The 20,804-nt window shown below is 31.9% G+C and overlaps 3 protein-coding genes across 3 annotated transcripts; 2 read left to right on the top strand and 1 right to left on the bottom strand.

Annotated features, from left to right (window-relative positions):
- Positions 1-8,976: 8,976 nt before the first annotated feature.
- LOC123660542 (60S ribosomal protein L34-like) lies at positions 8,977-10,279 on the top strand. The gene is made up of 2 exons (XM_045595599.1): positions 8,977-9,048; positions 9,952-10,279. The coding sequence occupies exons 1-2, from the start codon at positions 8,984-8,986 to the stop codon at positions 10,244-10,246; spliced, it is 360 nt and encodes a 119-aa protein (XP_045451555.1). The 5' UTR covers positions 8,977-8,983; the 3' UTR covers positions 10,247-10,279.
- Positions 10,280-13,587: 3,308 nt separating this feature from the next.
- Positions 13,588-17,237, top strand: LOC123660541 (serine/threonine-protein kinase RIO3). Its single transcript, XM_045595598.1, has 2 exons — positions 13,588-15,005; positions 16,580-17,237. The coding sequence occupies exons 1-2, from the start codon at positions 13,668-13,670 to the stop codon at positions 17,051-17,053; spliced, it is 1,812 nt and encodes a 603-aa protein (XP_045451554.1). The 5' UTR covers positions 13,588-13,667; the 3' UTR covers positions 17,054-17,237.
- Positions 17,238-18,187: 950 nt separating this feature from the next.
- On the bottom strand, positions 18,188-20,576 carry LOC123660344 (40-kDa huntingtin-associated protein). Its single transcript, XM_045595444.1, has 6 exons — positions 20,476-20,576; positions 20,137-20,386; positions 19,475-19,688; positions 19,095-19,173; positions 18,701-18,813; positions 18,188-18,396 (listed from the first exon to the last, which is right to left on the bottom strand). The coding sequence occupies exons 1-6, from the start codon at positions 20,538-20,540 to the stop codon at positions 18,227-18,229; spliced, it is 891 nt and encodes a 296-aa protein (XP_045451400.1). The 5' UTR covers positions 20,541-20,576; the 3' UTR covers positions 18,188-18,226.
- Between the last annotated feature and the right edge of the window lie 228 nt (positions 20,577-20,804).

Consider the following 20,804-nt stretch of genomic DNA (forward strand, 5'->3'; position numbering starts at 1 on the left):
GTTAAGTCTGGGGAGCTACTGCCCCAACGGTTGCTGACGGGTTCAATTGCTCTGATAACTTTGATATCGCGATGTAGGATACGTCAGTTCTTAGTTCGTAGTTCGTATGTTACGCGATAGATGTCGTCACATGTTAATCCATTTCTAAAATATTTTCCTGTACGTACTCTCATTGATAAATTTAACATAATGTCACTATTAGAAAGAAGACTATGAACGAGATGTACGTAGGTATTATTCATAGCTGTAAGAATAATCTATATTAGTTTTTCATTCACTCAACACATCTTTGACTCAACAATACTTCTAAGTATCACATTGCTTTGCTTGTTATTTTTTTTTATTAATATTTTTTTTAAACTGCGTAAAAATAACAAGAGAACACAATAACTTATCCAGTTATCACTAATAACTAACATAAATTAAGAGCAGAAGGCAAATATATAAAGGCAAAAATAGTTTCAACAAAGTAACTAACATTACTCATAAAGAAAATAAAAATTGATGTGACACAATTTTGCATATTACTCCAGCCCCCAAACTATAAATTAAGAAAGTCTAAAATACAAATGCATTTAATTGCAATCGCTTAATAATAACGTTCACACGGTTAATATTTCTACGAAAGTTTTTAAGTACTATCGCCTAACCCCACGTCCGTACCACGTAGGACGCGAATAGATTACAAATCATTTTTCATCCTACGCCCTGAAACGCAACTAATGAGGTCTTATATAACCGATCTGTGGAAACTTTATCATTTCCTAAACGAGTTAATATCTAACTTCGACAATGGCGATTCGTTAACGATATCTTCTTTGTTGGACTGATAATATTAGATTGATGAATGAAGAGAAAATAGATGCACTCTATGATTATATAAAGGTTACAATATCAATTTGAGATCTTCAAAAGCAGTTGTAAATCGCGACTGTTGATTATATTTAATTATCAAATTATTATAAACACTTAAGTTTATATTAAGTTCATATATAAGTAGACTTTTGGGTCGGCTAAGCAACCGTTTCTTATTTCCCTTTAAATTATTTTTCTTACAAATCATGTGATCGACTTTTAGTTTCATTTAAAAAAAAAAACCTGCTTAAAACGAACTTCTTAGAAACAACCTTTATCTCATGGAGTAAGCATATTTATTGAAATCACACAAGAAAATATCTTAAGATGATTTTTTTTTCTTTAGTGCAGGACAATTATTCAAAATTTTCTTAATTTCTTAATATGTCAGATAGTGCTATATAACACAAAATACTTTTCAAAATCAAACGAATTCAATTGACCGACTGAGTAAAATAATATTCCAAGAATCTCATAATGCACTAAGTCACTTCATACACTTGAACCAAACACGTTTGGTTGAAACGCTTTTCATACATAGTTCAATAAAAGAGCACCGAGACACATTTGTATATAAAGCATCCCTTAAATGTGATCTTCTTAAGAGGCTATATTGTGGGGAACAATAGCAGCGTCAGCTCGGAGGGCGCCCATTGTCGCGAGGTGTCGGCTCCGCGCTCTAGTGAAAAACGAAAAAAAGCGCAACTCGGGTTAAGGGCTGCCGCATGTCACGAGTTAAATAATAATAAAATTAATTTCAATAATTCTTATACATATCCTTATAACTCAAAACAATGTTAGTTGTTAGCTTTATAATGGTGAGTTGATCAAACAATTACTCACAATCATAATTATGCGAAGCGAAGCGAGCTAAAAAGGGAAACTCATATCAGGCATGTCCATTGCGATCCGTCGATCGAGTAATGTACCTATCTAGGAATTACATAAAATGCGCTTATGAAACATGTTTACAGACGTAAAATGTACTTTGAACGAATTTCTTGACCTTTTGGACGGTCAGTTGGTGGTCACATCAACAAACTATAGCGCTAGGATACATTAGATCCTCTCTTATTTCAGTTTATTCCTATTCACAAATTTTTGTATAGGCGATGCAGATGATCTTAGTCTAGGTTTTAGTATTAGTATTTGTATTTTATTTGTTTCCAGATCCACTATACAGAATCCCACTGGGCCCCCAGTACTGGAGTGAATGTGGGGCGTTTATTTACTAACTATTCCTAAACGTAAACGTATAACAATTCGTAAATAAAGAATTTTATTAGTCACAACACCTACGTTTTAGTTCTTTTATTACTTCACACAATAAAAACTATTTTTAAAACAATTTCAAATCTGTGACACACGACTGAAAACTTTCCAAAGCATCACGACGCCACGCAGATTATAAATATTTACTATTGAAGATAATTTTCAATTGACTTAACATTACGTTTTAGTACGAACTAGGTTTTATAACGGCTCTGTTTGAGAGGAAATTTTAATTATTTCTTTTATTTTATTAAGATACATAAATAAAAGAATATAAATTACGAAGATCAGTAAGATCCCACATAAAATCATTCGAGTTTTGCCGAATGATTTAATGTTATCTAATTTGTTATATTATCTTATAAAAGCCACGCATTTTTCCGGGATACAAAGTACGTGGTTTGGGCTCTGTGTGGGATTCTCTGGTCAGCTTGACCGAAAATCTATATGTACGTAAAATTACAGGCAAAGGCTAAATGAGGAATCCAGATAACCGGAATGTGTTGCGCGAGCTTGTGGACGCTTATTGTGACTGATTATGTGACGCGGACTGGACTGTAAAAGGCTGAAGTGAATGACAAAGAATATTATTCTCCATCACGAATCACCATCACTCAATACGAAAACTTATGACAATCCCTTGCGTACAAAAACCTATTTCAAATCCATTTCACGGGACTGAACGTTTTTATTTTCGACTAAAAAATGTTCTTGCGCTATTCTAGACCAATCAATTTGCAAAAAAATTCAACCAAATGGCGTAATTTTCTAAGAAACATCAAAACTTACAAACTTTTGTATTAATATTAGTAGTAAGATAAATATTAATGATTTTATTATCATTTGTTTATATGTTATTAAAAGGCTGTAAAACTAGCTGACGTTCGATATTAGAAGAACTGAGCAATTTATGAAGGTAAACATGGAAAATAGTTCACCTCGTGACACCACTAAACATTTAATTAACAATATTTTTATCTGAAAGAGATCGCTCTTTAGCGATAACATGGCCTTTGTATATATACATCTTGCTCTGTATCTTTTCTATATGTCTGTATTTCGGTGTACAATAAAGAATAAATAAATAAATAAATAAATTAATAAGTAATCAGCTTTACAATTGTAACAAGCCTACGACTGTACAAACCTTTATACTTATAAATAAAATTATGGGTGTAGGATATTCGTAGCAGTCAAAACTATTATTGATATCTGTCTCCCTTTGTATATTTGTATATTGATTCAAGCATTACCTAAACAATATCTGCTGCGCAAAATTGGTCGCTGTCACCGCAGTTGTGATTCTGAAAGTCTAACTTAAAATTCTGTTATAATTTTTATTTGTTTAAAAGTGGAGTTATTTCTCTATAAAATATAGTTTTTTTTTACAGTACCTAACTGAAGATTTATTTCCCGATTCTTCTCTGCAGAAGCTACATTCCGAATCGGTGGTAGCTTCACTTTTATAATTATATTACATATTATATCATATGTCGTTCAAGTAGCTATACTTATTGTCATTATCTGGGGGATTGGCGCTGCATGCCGGCATCCTAAATACTGTGTTACTGTGAAATTGGTTTGTTTTTTTAACACATTACATTTAAGTACAAATGTAAATCTTCTTTTTTTTTTTGGAAAAATAAACTATTATTATACCTTATAATTCACCTTATAATTAAATTTGTAAAATAATCATTCGAATATGCTTTTGAAGCCTATTTGAATAAAGTTATTTTTGATTTTAACAAATTGTAGTGGAATTATAACCAAGTCGTTTTGTACACACATCTATCAAAGCTGAAGCCGCGGAAAAACACTAGATAAGAATACTTCCACGCGACCGTTCCGAGACGTTATTCTCATAATTGGATTCAAAATTTACAGAATATTATGAATCACAGAATTGTGAATGAAACAATTGTTTACTTTAAGTACGATTTGTCATACTATTGTTTATTAATTATATTTACTGTTATCTGACTAACATGCCTGACCTCGACCTGTTTCGTCTGTATTTTCCGGGAAAAGAGACTTTATATAGCTTGACGTAATATAGCCTATACGTAATGAGGTAAACTGTTTAATAATTGATGCATACGTTGGTACTAAAAGAATAACTGCGGAGTTTATTGCCGATTCTTCTCTGCAGAATCTACATTCCGAATCAGTGGTAGCTTCACATTTACTATAATTAATTTATTAAAAGCAAATATAGTTTTAATTTGTAAAATTACGATTTACGATTTACGAATTACGGATACGATACACGTGGCAGCCCTGACAACCCCGCTATTGTTATTACAAAATGACCCATCTCAATGTCGAACGATTCCCCGAATCGAGTCCTCTCTCGCCTTTGAATAATATCACCATCAAATATTAAATTTTCGGATACGGTATAAAAAAATATATATTTATAAAGTTTGATAAACGATAATAATGCTTAGACGATGGTTTAGCGAAGTGACAATAGCAAATCCCAATTTGCGCTAATAATCCCTTATTAGATTTTAACACAGCTTTTTTATACAACTAGGACGGCATAAAAGCGTACGGATCCCCTGATGGTAAGTGATTACCGTAGCCTATAGACGCCTCCAACGCCGGAAGGATCACAAGCGTGTTGCCGTCCCTACCCCCAATGCTAGGAGCTCCGTTTACTGTCGTCAGGACGTTTGTGGGCGTTAATTTATATAAATCGTAATAAGCAACAACTTATCCTCTAAATCACATCTATCACAACAACAACAAGGTTTTTGCTCTCAATAGTCTCCATAGAAGACATTACTCTTTTAACATAAGGTATGTCAATATTATCAATAATTTAAACACAACATTTAACATCATCTTACATATAAGTTAAAATCGAAACTTTATAAACAGCATACAAAAATTGAAACTCAATCGAAAAAAATATCCTGTATATAAAAGTCCATGGCCACCCTCCCCGTAACATATATCTTAAACGCCTTTGAACATTCTATAAAGGCTTATTTCTGACACCACGAATGAAACATGGCGGGCAAACGCACACGAGCACCGTGTCGGCGGCCGCGAGCATCGAATCAAAATTCCCAATTGGTTACGACCATTAATATAATATAAGCTTTAGATTATAATCTTATTATAGGATACTCGTTACAGCCCGCAATTTCACCTGCATTGTATAAATACCTTCAAATAATCCCATATTCGGCACATTTTTCATAGCACTGCAGCGATGACATTCGGCGTCTACTTATAAAGAATAGGACCTGGATGACCGAGCTTAGCTCGGTATTTTTAGTAAATCGTGTTTTTTGAAAATCATATTTAAATACGAATTACATATTGATAAAATATGAATAATATTTTTCGATTTTATTTTTTTTAGAAAAAAAAAGAAAAAAAAACGATAATCGATCTGGATTACGTGAGGATTCGAACCATGATCTTTTCGGCCGAGCGCGATCGGCCGATTTCCCCTGAGCTATTACAACTTTATTGACAGATGCGAAATTTACCTTCTTATTCTAACGATATTGTAGCCATTTTTTCATTGCCTAAAAACAGGGATAAAACGACATTTTCTAAAAATGAATCCTAGCTAGATTTATTTATCTCCCCCGTAATCCCCTGTATACTAAATTTCATGAAAATCGTTGGAGCCGTTTCCGAGATTCAGATTATATATATATATATATATACAAGAATTGCTCGTTTAATAGTATAAGATATAGGCCATATATATTTGGATTTGTCTAGGGTTTTTTGTTGTATGTTTCTAAATTCCTGACACAGAATTTTTAAACCATATAAGTGATGCATAAAAAAAATATGCATTTTCGATCACAGTTGATCACAGTAATGTCTGCGCGTCGCGGTTTCGGGCGCGTTTTTACCGGTTCCCTCTGTTAATATCGGCATAAAAATTAGCCTACGACGTACTCTAAATCATCAGCTATGTACGTATTAAGATTATAGCAGACAGTTTAGTAGCTTTTTTGCGTAAAAGTAATAATAAATAGTATAATAATTTATCGTCACAAACTTTTGAATTTATAATACTTTATGGTTGTTTTTTCTTGTATTTTTTATGGTATTTTAGTGTACAAATAAGTTCTATTTCAGTTTTCTAATTACTACATTATTTCGAAGTATGAGTAAATATAACTGTATAAAGGATTATAGTCAAAATTTTGTTTCCTATAAAAATAGCCTGGTATTGGCAACATTTTGATACAATGCCACACATTAGTAAATAACATTTCTATTATAATCGACTTTTCTGAACTAGGCTCTACCCTAATGGAACAACTCTAGCCGAACTTTTTTCTAATTTTTTTAATATGAAACATTTCATAGAAAACTAGAAATTTTACAGGATACAAATATTTTTAGATTTAATTCTAATAGAAAAATTATTTTTTCCACCAACATGTAACATAAACGAAAATCATATGCAAAAAAGATCTTTTTACCTTAGCTTAATACATAATTGAAATAAATGTGTGCTATTATAATAGCTGCTGTAAATAACAAAATTTTTCATGTTTAGTTTGCGGTTTCTGTTGGTAAGTTCATCAAACAGTCATCTAAATATAAATGAAAATGTTTGCAACTGTTACATTTGCTCATAGATACAAAGCAAATGTAAATGTTACAAGTAATAAAACTTATAATCCCCATTATTATCACTTGCTCTTATGCAATATAAAGTCAAGAGAAATATTTTTAATTTATGAGAAATCTTTGGAATCTTTTTTAAATCCATTAATGAGTCAAAAAAATTTATTATCCGCATATTTCTGTACAATAGAACTTAGAAAATATGTTTATTGACTTAGTTGTATCAAAAAAAAAAAATATTAAAAAGAAAGATAAAATAGTTTTGTAGTTTCCAAAGTCAGTGTAACCTGCATTTCTCTTAAGACAAAAATAAGTTTTACTCCATATTATGATCCATACAATAAAAATCAATTTATTCCCATTCATTCACATTTATTCACATTGTTGCACAAATGAAACTTTATTGAAGTTAATTTATATGTATTACAAGGTGACCTGGCGAACTTCATACTGCCCATTTTTATTGTGAATAAGAAAAATATATTAAAACAAAATATCTCCTATATTTTACCAATCATGCAAAAAAGGCGCACTAAGACGTCGAGTTGCGGAAAACAGCCCGTGCAAAACAACAAACAACATCCTCTATTTTAAGTAGGAGAAAGTTATATATCTATTCAAAATTTCATTTAAATCAGCCCTGTAGTTTCAGAAATTAGCCTGGACAAACATTGTGGTTTGAGATTCGTATACTATTCTATTCTACTATTCGTATAACTATCTATATAGATTATAGATAATATATGTTGTTTAATTTCATTGAGTAAAATAATATTGCTGAATGAGGATTGTGGAACACCAGGATATTTAGCGCCAACTGGGGGAGGTCTATGTATAGCAGTGGACTGCGATACGCTGAAGTGATGATAAAAGTAATAGTGACTCTATATACTAAACTGACTCTATATACTAACTAAGGGGGTCTTTATCCAGCAGTTGATTGCAATAGGCTAAAGTGACTGATGATAGAACTAAGTATAGAACTAATATAATATGGATATAAGTAGTAGTAGATATTTATGTACTTAAATCCTTATTTTTTAAATTTTATCAAAATATATATTTTCAAAAGTTGCATTAGTTATTTCTAACTAAATAATTTAATAAATATAATTTTTCTTAAACCGCTAAATATTACTTTGTTTATATCATAATTTTTATCATTATACACTGATAACATATGCCATCTGTTGTCAAAAAATTAAACTATTCGGCGATTTATTTAAATGTTGGATGTAATGAAATAAAAAAAAACAATTCCTAACTTTAAAGCACAATAAAAATAAAAAGAAAGTAGTATGGAACAGAAACAAGGATTTCAAAACAAGAAAACAAACTGGATCGTAAGAAAAACTACGTAAACAAATGTAGTAGATAAATATCGCCTTACCTAAAAAAATATAGCATTAAAACGCACAGCAGACCAAACTTGCGCATGTTTCCTATAAATTTCTAGAATAAACAGCTTAAACATTTCATTATTAAACTAGTTAATTTCATGTTTTGATTGATAGACACCCAATCATCTGTTATCTCTTTTGGAATGTCAATGACTAAAAAGATGGCCCTAGGGACATATTATTTTTTAAAGCATAAAACATGTTTAGTGATATAAACTTACCCATTTTTGATGATCCTTTTTGGAAAAACACGATTTTACTCAAATTTCAACACAAACACTAAAAACATCACACAATGTCAGCCATTTTACTAACCTTGTAATCAACATTGCCATACCAATACCTAAATAAATGATTAAAATGCAATAAAGTAAATATTTTTAAATATCTTATTTAATAAATATTTAAATAACTATAATTGAGCTTATTTACCTTATAAAGTTTTTGCGCATATAAAAGAAATAACTATGTTTTGTTTCAAGTGCAAAATGTAATATTTTATCTGAAATAAGTTTAGTTAAAACAGCGTTATTTTAATGTCCATATTTATATAATTGAAATATTATTTTTCATAATTAGATATATATTTTATACAAATTAAAAACTTTCTTAATTCGATGCCTTTTTAAAATTGCAATATCTAAAAAAATAACAGAATTGTTGCCATAGAAAACTTGTTGTTATTCTTTTCTTGTTAACAGCTGTCAAAAAGGTACGGAATTTGTGCGAGTACAAAGAAATCTATTTAAATCGTGCTTTAATAATTTAAAATATCGCCGGTGCTATGGTGATTTGTTAAGCTCAGTGCCTGTTACACATAATTTGTTTTATATTTCAGCTTCAAAATGGTACAGCGCCTTACATTTAGGCGACGTTTGTCGTACAACACCAAGTCTAACCAGAGGAGAATGTGAGTTTATTAGTCAAAACTTATAAATGACTGTGCTCTTATTCATTTTGTCTATATTGTTCAGAAAATCTTTGTACAAAAATTATAAGAATGTGATATGTGCATAAACCTAACCTTAAATTATGGGCTTCATACTCTTCTTTCATCCACTTCTTTTATAAATAAAATGGGGATTTGAAAACGTTTCATGAACTTTTACTATCATCGTTACCCTCTATAAAACTAATCTGCATTGTATAAAATTGTTTTAATCTTGTATGCTGATCTTTAGTCAACAAAGTGAATCTCATGTATTCGTTTGTAAATCATCGTAAATTTTAGTATGATCTTGTTGTTGATAGTAATTTAATGATAAATACAAAAACTGACAGTATCCAATGAAAAAGGTGAAATGGTTATATGATACTGAATTTCACCTCTTAATCATAAAAATTAACATTTATATAATTATACTTAGTTATTATAATAGATTTTATAGATTTACAACCACTTTATAGGATAAGACTACATATTCATGATTTTACTTACTTCTCTAGTAAATTGCACATGATTAATGTTGGATTTATGTTAAAACTATATTTCGGTAAGGTTTTAGATTAAGAACCGTCGAATTAAGCTCAAAATTTGACCGTTTATTGACATAATTTCGACTATTTAACTTCAAAATGATGGTTCCCAAATAATGAAAGAATAACCCAAATAATGTATTCTATTGTACAGACAAATAATAAATTGGAACTGATCACTAATTTTGCTGCAATTAATGACATGCAATGCTTAACTATAAATGAATGTACATGAAGGAAAGTCTGGCTGGTCAAGTGCTTAGTAAATATAGTCGAGCATACATCATTTTGAAAAAAAAAAATTATATGTACTATAAATACTCTTAAATGATTGCAGTGTAAGGACTCCTGGAGGACGTCTGGTCTATCAGTACGTCAAGAAGCCCAAGAAGATTCCGAGATGTGGACAGTGTAAAAGCAAACTCAGAGGCATCCAGCCCGCCAGGCCCGCTGAGCGATCAAGACTTTGCTACCGGAAAAAGACCGTCAAGAGAGTGTACGGTGGAGTTCTCTGCCATAAGTGCGTTAAACAACGCATAGTCAGAGCTTTCTTAATTGAAGAACAGAAGATTGTCAAGGTTCTTAAGGCACAGCAAGCGACTGTCAAGTCTGGCAGGAAGGCCGCAAAATGAACATTAGGATGTAAATAAAAATATTAAAACCAATGGTGTTTGTTTTTAATTTTAATTTTCAATTTTATTTTTGTATATCCTTTTTCCTATTACTTATATCTTAAATAGATTCTTGGACTATCATATTTTAAATTTATTTTTTATATTGTCTTTAGGTGCACTGAACACAAATTTGTCTTTGTACCCATCCTACAGTGACATTTTAGTTTAACGAAAAATAATTTTTTAACAACATTAATTTCTAATAATTACTAACTTAAATTTTATTATTAGTTTTCTAAGATTATAAAGATTTGTCGTGTATACTTCCAACTATTTTTGTAAGAAAGTTATAATCTGTTTCATTACTCGTGTAACCATGGTCTGTATGAAGTCTTATGTAACAGATTTTTGACATTTTTTTTACCATCAAATTCCACTATATTACGAAATATTTCTATTCTCAAACGTGAATCTTAAAGTTGTAATTGAAGAGAAACAGGTTCTCTCCTGCTATTAAACTCTATTTCCAGATTAAACTATCCGCAACTGGTGCAACAGGCCCTTAGTAATATAATATACCAACTGTACCCCGCAGTTTCACACGAGATAATTTGAACTAATTGTGTTTGCTTGCTAACGAAAAAAAAAACCGACTTCAATTACATCAACGAGTAATACAACGTAGATCGACGAAAAAATAGTCAAATAACTACGCGTTATCAAAGATTACTCACAAAGTAGTTATCAGATCTCGATAAAATTTATATGTAACCACATGATAAACATCAGCTTTCGATTTAATTAAAAATTATCAAAATCGGTACACCCAGTAAAAAGTTATTACGGAATTTACAACAAAAAAAGAATTATTAAAATCGGTACATCCAGTAGATAGTTATGCGGTAGGTAGTTATACAACGTAGGTCGACGAAAAAAGCGTCAAGTAAAAACGCATTATTAGATATAACTCGAAAAGTTATTGTTAGATCTCAAATAAATTTAAATGGGACCGATTGACACACACCACCTTTCGATTAAAAAAAATTTGTCGAAATCCGTCCACCCGGTCAAAAGTACTGATTTAACATACATAAAAAAAAAATACAGTCGAATTGAAAACCTCCTCCTTTTTTGGAAGTTGTGTTGGATTTTTTATGTCACTAGGTCGGCAAACAAGCGTACGGCTCACCTGATCGTAAGCGATTACCGTAGCTTATAGACGCCTGCAACACCAGAAGCATCGTAAGCGCGTTGCCGACCCAATCCCCAATCCCCCCAGGAGCTCTGGTCACCTTACTCACCAACAGGAACACAATACTGCTTGAAAACAGTATTATTTAGCTGTGGTCTTCTGTAAGGTCGAGGTACTACCCCAGTCGGGCTGCTCCATATTTTGAGCAGGAAATTCCTGCTGTGCCCTACCTCAGTTGAAAAATAGCCCATAACCTTCCTCGATAAATGGGCTACCTAACACTGAAAGAATTTTTAAATTGGACCAATAGTTCTTGAGATTAGTGCGTTCAAACAAACTTCAGCTTTATAATATTTTAGTATAGATTTTTTTTAATAAATAGTTAATATATTTTGCTAAAGCAATCAAAATTGAAAGTTTAGAAGAACTGTTTAGACCAAAAACAAGACTTCATTAGGCACATCTTTTTCATATTTAAATGTAACTGAAGTTTCAGCCCTAAAATGTAGCCCAAACTTCGGTTTCTAGTCCCAATACTAATAAATATGTACCGGAATTATCGGAATTTATCAACGTAAAATACTCGAATCAAACCTTATCCTCAAGATCAACATCACGCTAATGACGACCACCTGTCACCGAAACAATCTACAATTCACGAAACCTGCCTCGTTTTATAAAAGTTCATAGTAGCATCTTCCATTACTCCGGATGGAAATGCTCATGTGTAAGTCACTCGCTCAACAACCGCTTTGGAGTAGCGAAGCGTGTGCCATGTACGCGCTTAAACTTTTTGCGAATTCGATTCCCGCTCGCGATGGATATTTGTATTTGTTCCCCACTATGGCTCGAAGCATATTAAGGCCATCGGTCCCGGTTGTTATCATAGACACCTGATAGCCATCGTTACTCATAAGTCATAATAGAGAAAGTATCCGCCATCCCGCAGTGCATTAGCATAATGGATTAAGCTCGATCTTTCTCCTACATGAAGCTCGATCTTTCTCCTACACGAAGCTCGATCTTTCTCCTACACGAAGCTCGATCTTTCTCCTACACGAAGCTCGATCTTTCTCCTACACGAAGCTCGATCTTTCTCCTACACGAAGCTCGATCTTTCTCCTACACGAAGCTCGATCTTTCTCCTACACGAAGCTCGATCTTTTCCTACACGAAGCTCGATCTTTCTCCTACACGAAGCTCGATCTTTCTCCTACACGAAGCTCGATCTTTCTCCTACACAAAGCTCGATCTTTCTCCTACACGAAGTTCGATCTTTCTCCTACACGGAGAAGGACGCTTATGCCAGTATACTGGCCCAATACTTAGCAGTAGGATGATACAGTCTGAATAACAATCTATTTAAGTATTAAAAAAAAAATTATAAACTAGGAGCGACAACAAATGAATTTTTATATGTTGTCTTTTGGGCTAGTTTCTCTAGAAAGGATCGAAAAAGTATCTTAAAATAGAACTGGTTTTTCCATTTAACTTTCAGTTTAAAGATATAAGTATTAGTTTGAAATTTAACTAACAAAGTAATATTTTCATACATGGTCTCTAGCTGTATGTCCTTTATAAAATCAAGCATTTGATTATATCACGATCCTCAGCAAACTGTTGTGCAAGAGTCCACAAAAGTTTATGAGTTGGTACGACCAGTTTACATATAAATTTCATTCAAATATTCAATTTCTTTTTATTTATCTGTTGTTGAACTTTTGTAAATTTAAGAAGTAGAAATGTACATGTATATAGGTAAAACCCCTAGATAGTAATTGATTGATTGATTGATTGGTTTAATGGCTTTCAGTTGTGCCAAAGTAGCACGGTTGATTCCGCCAATGTCACGTAGAGTGGAGAACACACGAAGGAGATTAATTGGTCGGTGCAGTAGAGATAGGTAACAGATTCTTATTGGACATAATATTGTCAAATTATGAAGATATCAAGATACCACCATAAATATATTAGGTATTTGATATCACATCATTCATCTTAGCTAGTTTACTGCAAAGAGTATATGTTTAATGTATAATGAAGTGTATTGTATTATCATTTATCATGTATTATCTATGATTCGTCTGTGGCACAGAAAGAGTACATACTACATTGACTATTTGACTTTATGTGGTCTGTGGGTATTATAAATAATATTGTGAAATTATTTTTTTTAATTAGACTTATTAAGATATATTTATTTTAAAAACTATTTAAAAGCTGTGATATAGTTTTAATTTACACAAAATGTCGAATCCATGGAAGAAAGTCTCAGCGTCGACAGATGTACAGAATTTATCAGAAATTATGTCGGAGGAATACGCTAAGGGACTGCAGGTTAAAGAGGAGTTAAAGTTTGCTGAACAAATATCAGTTTCCCATGTCAGCAAAGAGTCTGTGGATCTCCAACCTGAAATTCTTAAGCAGATCGATGAATCGAATGTGAAAGAATATTGCGACTCAGATGCTATTATTGCGAAAGTTTTGCAATGTCAGTTCGACAAAGAATACGATGATGAAATAAAAAGGGTCGAAAAAAAGAAAAATGGAGTTGCAAAGGTATCCGTATCTTTAGACAATTATCGCAATATCCCTGAACACCTGGTGTACGATTCTGAATCTGACGACGAGGACCCTGGCTTCTCGTCTAAAAAAGATTGGGATCGATTCGAAACAAATGAGAAAGAATTCGCAAGTCTACCTAAACGCGGGTACATTATGAAAGATGGTGAAATAGTCACCAAACACGACAGTGTTATAAATGGTAGAAGAAACGCTTGCAAAGTCATGGCATTTCCTCCTGAAGTGTGTACAGGTGACGGCGCTGGATTCGACATGAAACTTTCCAATTCAGTGTTCAATCATTTAAAGGAACATACTAGAGTTAACCAAGCTCGTAAGCACAAGATGTTGGACAGGAAAGCAAGCCAAGAGACTGCCGTGTTGGGGCTTGATGAGCCCACGAGACTTATTCTTTACAAACTTATTAATAAAGGGATGCTAGAAGACATCAATGGAGTCATATCAACTGGAAAGGAATCAGTTGTATTACACGCTAACAGTGACCAGTCCTATCCAGAGATGGTGTTACCAAAAGAATGTGCAATTAAGGTCTTTAAGACCACTCTGAATGAGTTCAAAACTCGTGATAAATATATTGAAGCTGATTACCGATTTAAAGATAGATTTTCTAAACAGAATCCTAGGAAAGTAGTACATATGTGGGCTGAGAAAGAAATGCATAACTTAATGAGATTACAAAAGATTGGATTGAACTGCCCTGAAGTAATTTGCTTGAAGAAGCATATTCTTGTTATGTCATTTATTGGGAAGGACAGTAAACGTGCTCCCAAACTAAAGGATGTCATTCTTAAGCCTGATAAATGGGAGAGTGTGTACGATGAAATTGTAGATGCTATGCACAAGTTATACAATGTGGGGCATTTAGTTCACGCTGATTTGTCCGAATATAATATTCTTTGGTGGGAAAACAAGTGTTGGTTTATTGACGTCTCCCAGTCCGTGCAACCTGATCATCCTAATGGACTAGAATTCTTACTGAAAGATTGTCAGAATATTGTCAATGTGAGTATAAAACTTTTACATATTACAGTATTGTTCGAATTAACGTGAACACATCAACATTTTTCACAATTTAACTTTTTTTCACAGTTGGCAATACTTTTATGTCAAAGGAGCGGCCATTTTGTTTTACTGTTTTGTCAGTCAGTAATTGGTCAGTAAGTAATAGCATATAACAAGGTACAGACGCGTTGCATTTGTTGTTTTTGCGAATTATTGTATTTTGAGTGAACTAAGGCTTTATTTGCTTTTTATTTGTGAAGATGGATATTACTCCCAAAAAGCGTACTAAAATTGTGACTTTGAATGAACACACCTCCATGACTCAAAGAGATATTGCCAAGGAGTGTGGTGTAAGTTTAGGAGCTGTCAACAAAATTTTGCAACAGAAAAGGGACACTGGGACGATTGAAGTAAACAGAAAAGGGAAATGTGGAAGGAAAAGAAAGACAACAGCAAGGGACGAAGTTTTTTTAATTAGAGAAAGTAAATTAAACCCTAGGAAAACCAGCCAAGACCTTCAGCAAGACTTAGCACACGCTGGAGTTATTATTCATGACTCCACCGTACGAAAACGACTCATTGAAGGGGGAAGAAAAACAATTAGACCTCAAAAAAAACAGTTACTGACTGCTGCTATGATGAAAAAACGATATGATTGGGCAAAGAAATATGTGAGCTGGACTGTTGAAGATTGGAGAAAAGTGTTGTTCTCAGATAAGAGCCATTTTTTGGTACAAGGACAGCGATCTCGTTTCGTTAGAAAAAGTGACAACGAAAAGATTACGGCAGCTCATATTGATCAAGCTGTTAAACATCCATTAAAGAAGATGTTTTGGGGCTGCTTTTCTTATAAAGGTACCGGATGCCTTGTGCCAATTGAAGGGATGATGAACTCGCAAAAATACAGAGACTTGCTAGAACAAAGATTGGAAGTTGAACTAAGAAAAGTTGATGCTAACGGTCAAGAAGTTTTTCAACAAGATTCGGCTCCATGCCACGTGTCCAAGATCATGAAGAAATATTTCAAGGACAACAATATATCATGCCTTGAATGGCCAGGGAACTCGCCGGACCTTAATCCCATTGAAAATCTGTGGGCTATTGTAAAAGCTAGACTTCGTAAAATGGATTGCACAACAAAAACAAAACTAATTGAGGCTGTAATCCATACATGGTTTCGAGACCAGCAAATAAAAGAAAACTGTAAAAAACTTGTCGATTCCATGCCAAAACGTGTTGAAGAAGTTATAAAAGCCAAAGGGGGACACATTTTCTATTAAAACAATTTAAATTGTATTCATTTCTCTATTTTTTTTGTCTTATGACTAATAAATGTTGATTTTTTCAAATTATCATTTGTGTTCACATTAATTCGAACAATACTGTACTTACAGTATGTTAGGCATTTTAAGTCTGCCTCTTGTTCAAACAGTTTATTTTTTGTAAACTATTGGTCAATAAAGAGTGAAACTAACAATAATTTAAATATGTACACCAACTTTAGATACTCAAGTTCCTATTATATTAATGAAGTTTTTTTCTATTTAAGTGTTAATTATAAATTTCACTTACAGTTCTTCGAAAAGAAAGGTGTACCAGATGTCAAAAGTGCTGAAGACCTGTTCAAATCTATAACTGGCTTTGCCGAGGTTGATATTAATATGCTTGAAGGTGTTCATACTTTCTACAACTCTTTGTCATCACGTTTCGAAATAGCCCCAGATGACAACAGGAATGTTAAATATCCATTTGAATATGTCTGGCAAAAAACCAGTGACAATAAAAAAATAAATAGTGACAGTAGTGCTGAGGAAGATGAGTTTGATGAAATGTGGACACATTCTAAACAGAATGAAATTGTTGATGTAGCTGCCGACTTTGGCAATGAGCTCAACATTGACAATAAAGTGATTGATAAGGAAGTCAATTTTGGTAACATAATCGCCGTTGCTGTGGCAACACCCACGGCTGACGTAATTAAAAATGATGCAGATATAAGTAGTATTGACATAGATAAAAATCAATCAATAAACTTTTATGTTAAATAATTATTGAACGAGATGTATTTTAATAAAAATACAAGGAAAAAAAGCCTATAAAGCAGAAAAAAAAGGTACTGGAATAAAAGGGCAAAATAAGATCTGTCTTTTATTTGGTTTCGCATTATTAAGTGACAAAAATATTTAATTATTATTTATTTAATGATTTAAAGCATACAGGTGTTATATTGAATTTCAAAATTGTTTGTCTTATTCTAATAACAATAATAATACATTTTATTGTACACCAAAAACAAATTACATATAGCAAAGAAAGAAAAATTTAATAATATATTCATTAGGTACAAAAGGCGGCCATATTGCTAAAAAGCGATCTCTTCTAGGCAACCTTAGGGCAAAGGAAATGGTAATTGAGATGATGGGGGAAATAAAAATATACCTACCTATACATTCAAGATATTTAAAAAATTATTTTGGAAGATATTCTAGTAAATACAGAAGCCAACAATGTATTTTCTTTTTGTCCATCTAAACCGCACATGACAACAAAATTACTTAATGAAAGGCCCAATAATGATAATTAATGATCAGTTTGCATTTATTTAAGTTTAAACAATATGACACTGATCAATCAATATGAACTTTTTATCCTTTTATTTGACCACTTTTCTTGTTAGAAGGGATGAAACTTAAAATGTGTAATTTACAATTAAATTGTAAATTCATTAATGTTTTCCGATAACCATTAGAGACCATCCATTAATTACGTCACGTAATTCACGATTTCGAGACCCCTCCACCGTCCTTGTCACATGGTCACATTTATGATTCCTACCACCTAGTAGAAATGTGATGTCGCAAAATTTTGAACCTTTGCCCACCCTTTTGTCACACATCGACCCCCCCCCTCCCACCTCTTAACAAAAAGTGCATAGAACCCAAACGAAGAATTAATTAATTTAACTAATTATAACTATTAATTTAAACGAAGAATTATTTAATTACTTTAACCAAGAATTTACAAAACATTAGTGTACATATTTTATCTTATAAGTGCGACTGGAAGGGACGACGATTGCAAATGAAGTCTTGGGCACAGCTAGTATAATATACAATACCAAATAATATATGAAATAAGTACAACGCAAAAAGCTTTCTTCATAAAAAAAAAAAATACTGTACTCCATAAATATATCTATAATAAATCAAAATAGAATTATCTTAATCACTCTTTTTCTCAACGATCAGCGTTTCCAGGAGATTTCTTTGTTGCATAGTAAGGAATGGTTTAGTGTCTGCCGCAATGCTAATGAGAGATTGTTGATCCATGCTGCTGCTTGAGATAATTATTGATTGAAGTTTTAATCGCAAATCTATGTTGAATGGAATTGCTGAAAAAACACAATTATATGAGTTCTAAGCATTTTAGTTAAATAAAAAGAGACAACAAACTACTTATACACACAATAGGTTTCTCATTGTGAATACGCCTAAATATAGGCTATAATACTATAGAAAAAAATACAGTTTATAATTTATATTGCAAAGTATGATCTTGTTAATTAATTTATTTTTTTATTATGTTTATTTTTGTACGATTTTTACTGTTGGCAATAGTGCAGAAATCATTGAATTTCTAAAATAAAGTATTTCAATATGAGCTTCGCCTTTAAAAGTACATTTACACTTTGTTACCTTCAGTATCTTCATCATGTAGCAAATGATCTAACAACTGTTTCAGAGATTCTGATTTTGAATCCTCATCTGGTTTAACAAGAAGGACCAATAGGACTCTGCTTACTTGTATTCTAAAAATGAGGAATGAACCAACATATAAACCTTGATAAATGAAAATGATTCTCCTGAATGTACACGCGTATATTACGAACATTTACACCAAATTTGATAATTCTTTTTTTTATCATTGTCAGAAAAAATTTGTTTTAAATAAAGCTAAAAAAAATCGCGAAAAAAATATAGGTTAAAATACTAGGCTGCTTACTTATTGTGATACAAAACTAACAAAAAAAAAAAAACAACTGTCACATTGAATTGTTTTTTAAAAGCAAATCTATAGTATATAACTTACTCGGTCAGTACACCTTCAGGTATATGGAAATTGGAATCACAAATTTTGTTAGCTGTCTCCAAAGCTATATCATATTTGCCTAGAATATAAATATATCTTTATACTGTTTTTATCATGAAAGTTCAACAACTTATTACTACTTTTATTATTATTATTATTATTAAAAATAAAATAGAATTAAAAATTAAGATTGTTTCGAAAATAATGCTGAGAGTTACAAACAAAAATTATAAGATCATAAATTGAAACTTTAAATTGAGAGATAATGAGAAAATAATACCACCTATATTAACCGGCTGCGACTTAAAAGACAGGTGCTCACTTATGTTATATATACGAACAAGACGTTTGTTGAAGATATATACTAATAATTTATTTACCACATTCAATGAGTAAGTTAACCAAGTTCTTCATTAACATCAGTTTCATAGTACTATCTTCAATTATATCCACAGCTTGCTCATAATAAGCTAAGGCTTCAAGTTTTTGATCCAATTCTACTAGTTCTTTAGCCAATTCTAATAATATGGATACACGGATAGGAGACTTCTCAGGATATTTACTAAATGCTTGCATGTAGCAACCTATCGCTGCCTGAAATTAAATTACAATTTTATTATTTTATTTATTTATGAAAATGTCTCAAGTGGTAATTTTTAAAACTAGTTAAGGCCACTTTTCCACAATTTAACATACAAAAATAAAATTACTATGTTGAAATGTAAAATTTTAATATATATATATATAAATTACACGTCATATATAATTATAAGTCTGACACGAACTTGGGGGACCCTATGTCCAGTAGACTGCGATAGGCTGAAGTGATAACAATATATTTGTAGTGTTGGCTTGCAATGGTTCCATTATAATGATTACAACATTAATAGAAAGAATTGTAACTTTTTTAAAAAATATATTTAAAGAAGATAAAAAAAATTAATATATCTTATATTATATTTGACTTTATAGCCATTTAAAAGTTAAGAAAGCAATTGTAATTGGAATGATAACAACAAGCATTAAATAGATTTCAAATTACCTCCAAGTTTTCTCTATCCGGGCTATAAAATTTTAATGCAGCTAACTTTTTTTCAGCTTTCATAAATTGCCTAGCAGCTGCAATATACTGCTCAGCCTCACCCAGAAAGTTTCCGGCTGAAGCTTCGCATTTGGCAGCTCCTATATACGTCTGCCCCGCGAATGCAGGTTGTTCAGAATTCTCGCACTGTATCGCGAGAGCTATGAACTCGTTAGTTGCTTCAGATATATTCGGCTTCCTCATGAACCTCCTGAAAATTATATCGCTATATCATTTTGGCTAAGTATTATTGTCATTATGTTTTGTCATACAAATAAAAAATATATATATATTTATTACTTTTTTAGTTTAGTGTTTATGTTGATATATTGTTCGTTGAAACTAGCACTTAAATCTGTAGCCATTGTATGAGAAAATATTTATAAAAAATACTAAAACGATACACTTAAAGAGTAGATGTCACAATACTTGCAAAGTTATTTTCTTTATTAAGTTAAGTAATTGTAATATTTATTGAATTATCTAATAAAAGTATCGTAAATAAAACAAGTGTAATCTTCTTCGATATTATTTGTTGACAATTTGATATTGAAATGAAAAATGAATCATTGACATTTGACTTGATAATAGATAGGGATGTGTGAAAGTATAATAGGTACGATGGAGCA

The sequence above is a fragment of the Melitaea cinxia genome, chromosome 15 (genome assembly GCF_905220565.1).
Source record: "Melitaea cinxia chromosome 15, ilMelCinx1.1, whole genome shotgun sequence".
Taxonomy (NCBI): domain Eukaryota; kingdom Metazoa; phylum Arthropoda; class Insecta; order Lepidoptera; family Nymphalidae; genus Melitaea; species Melitaea cinxia.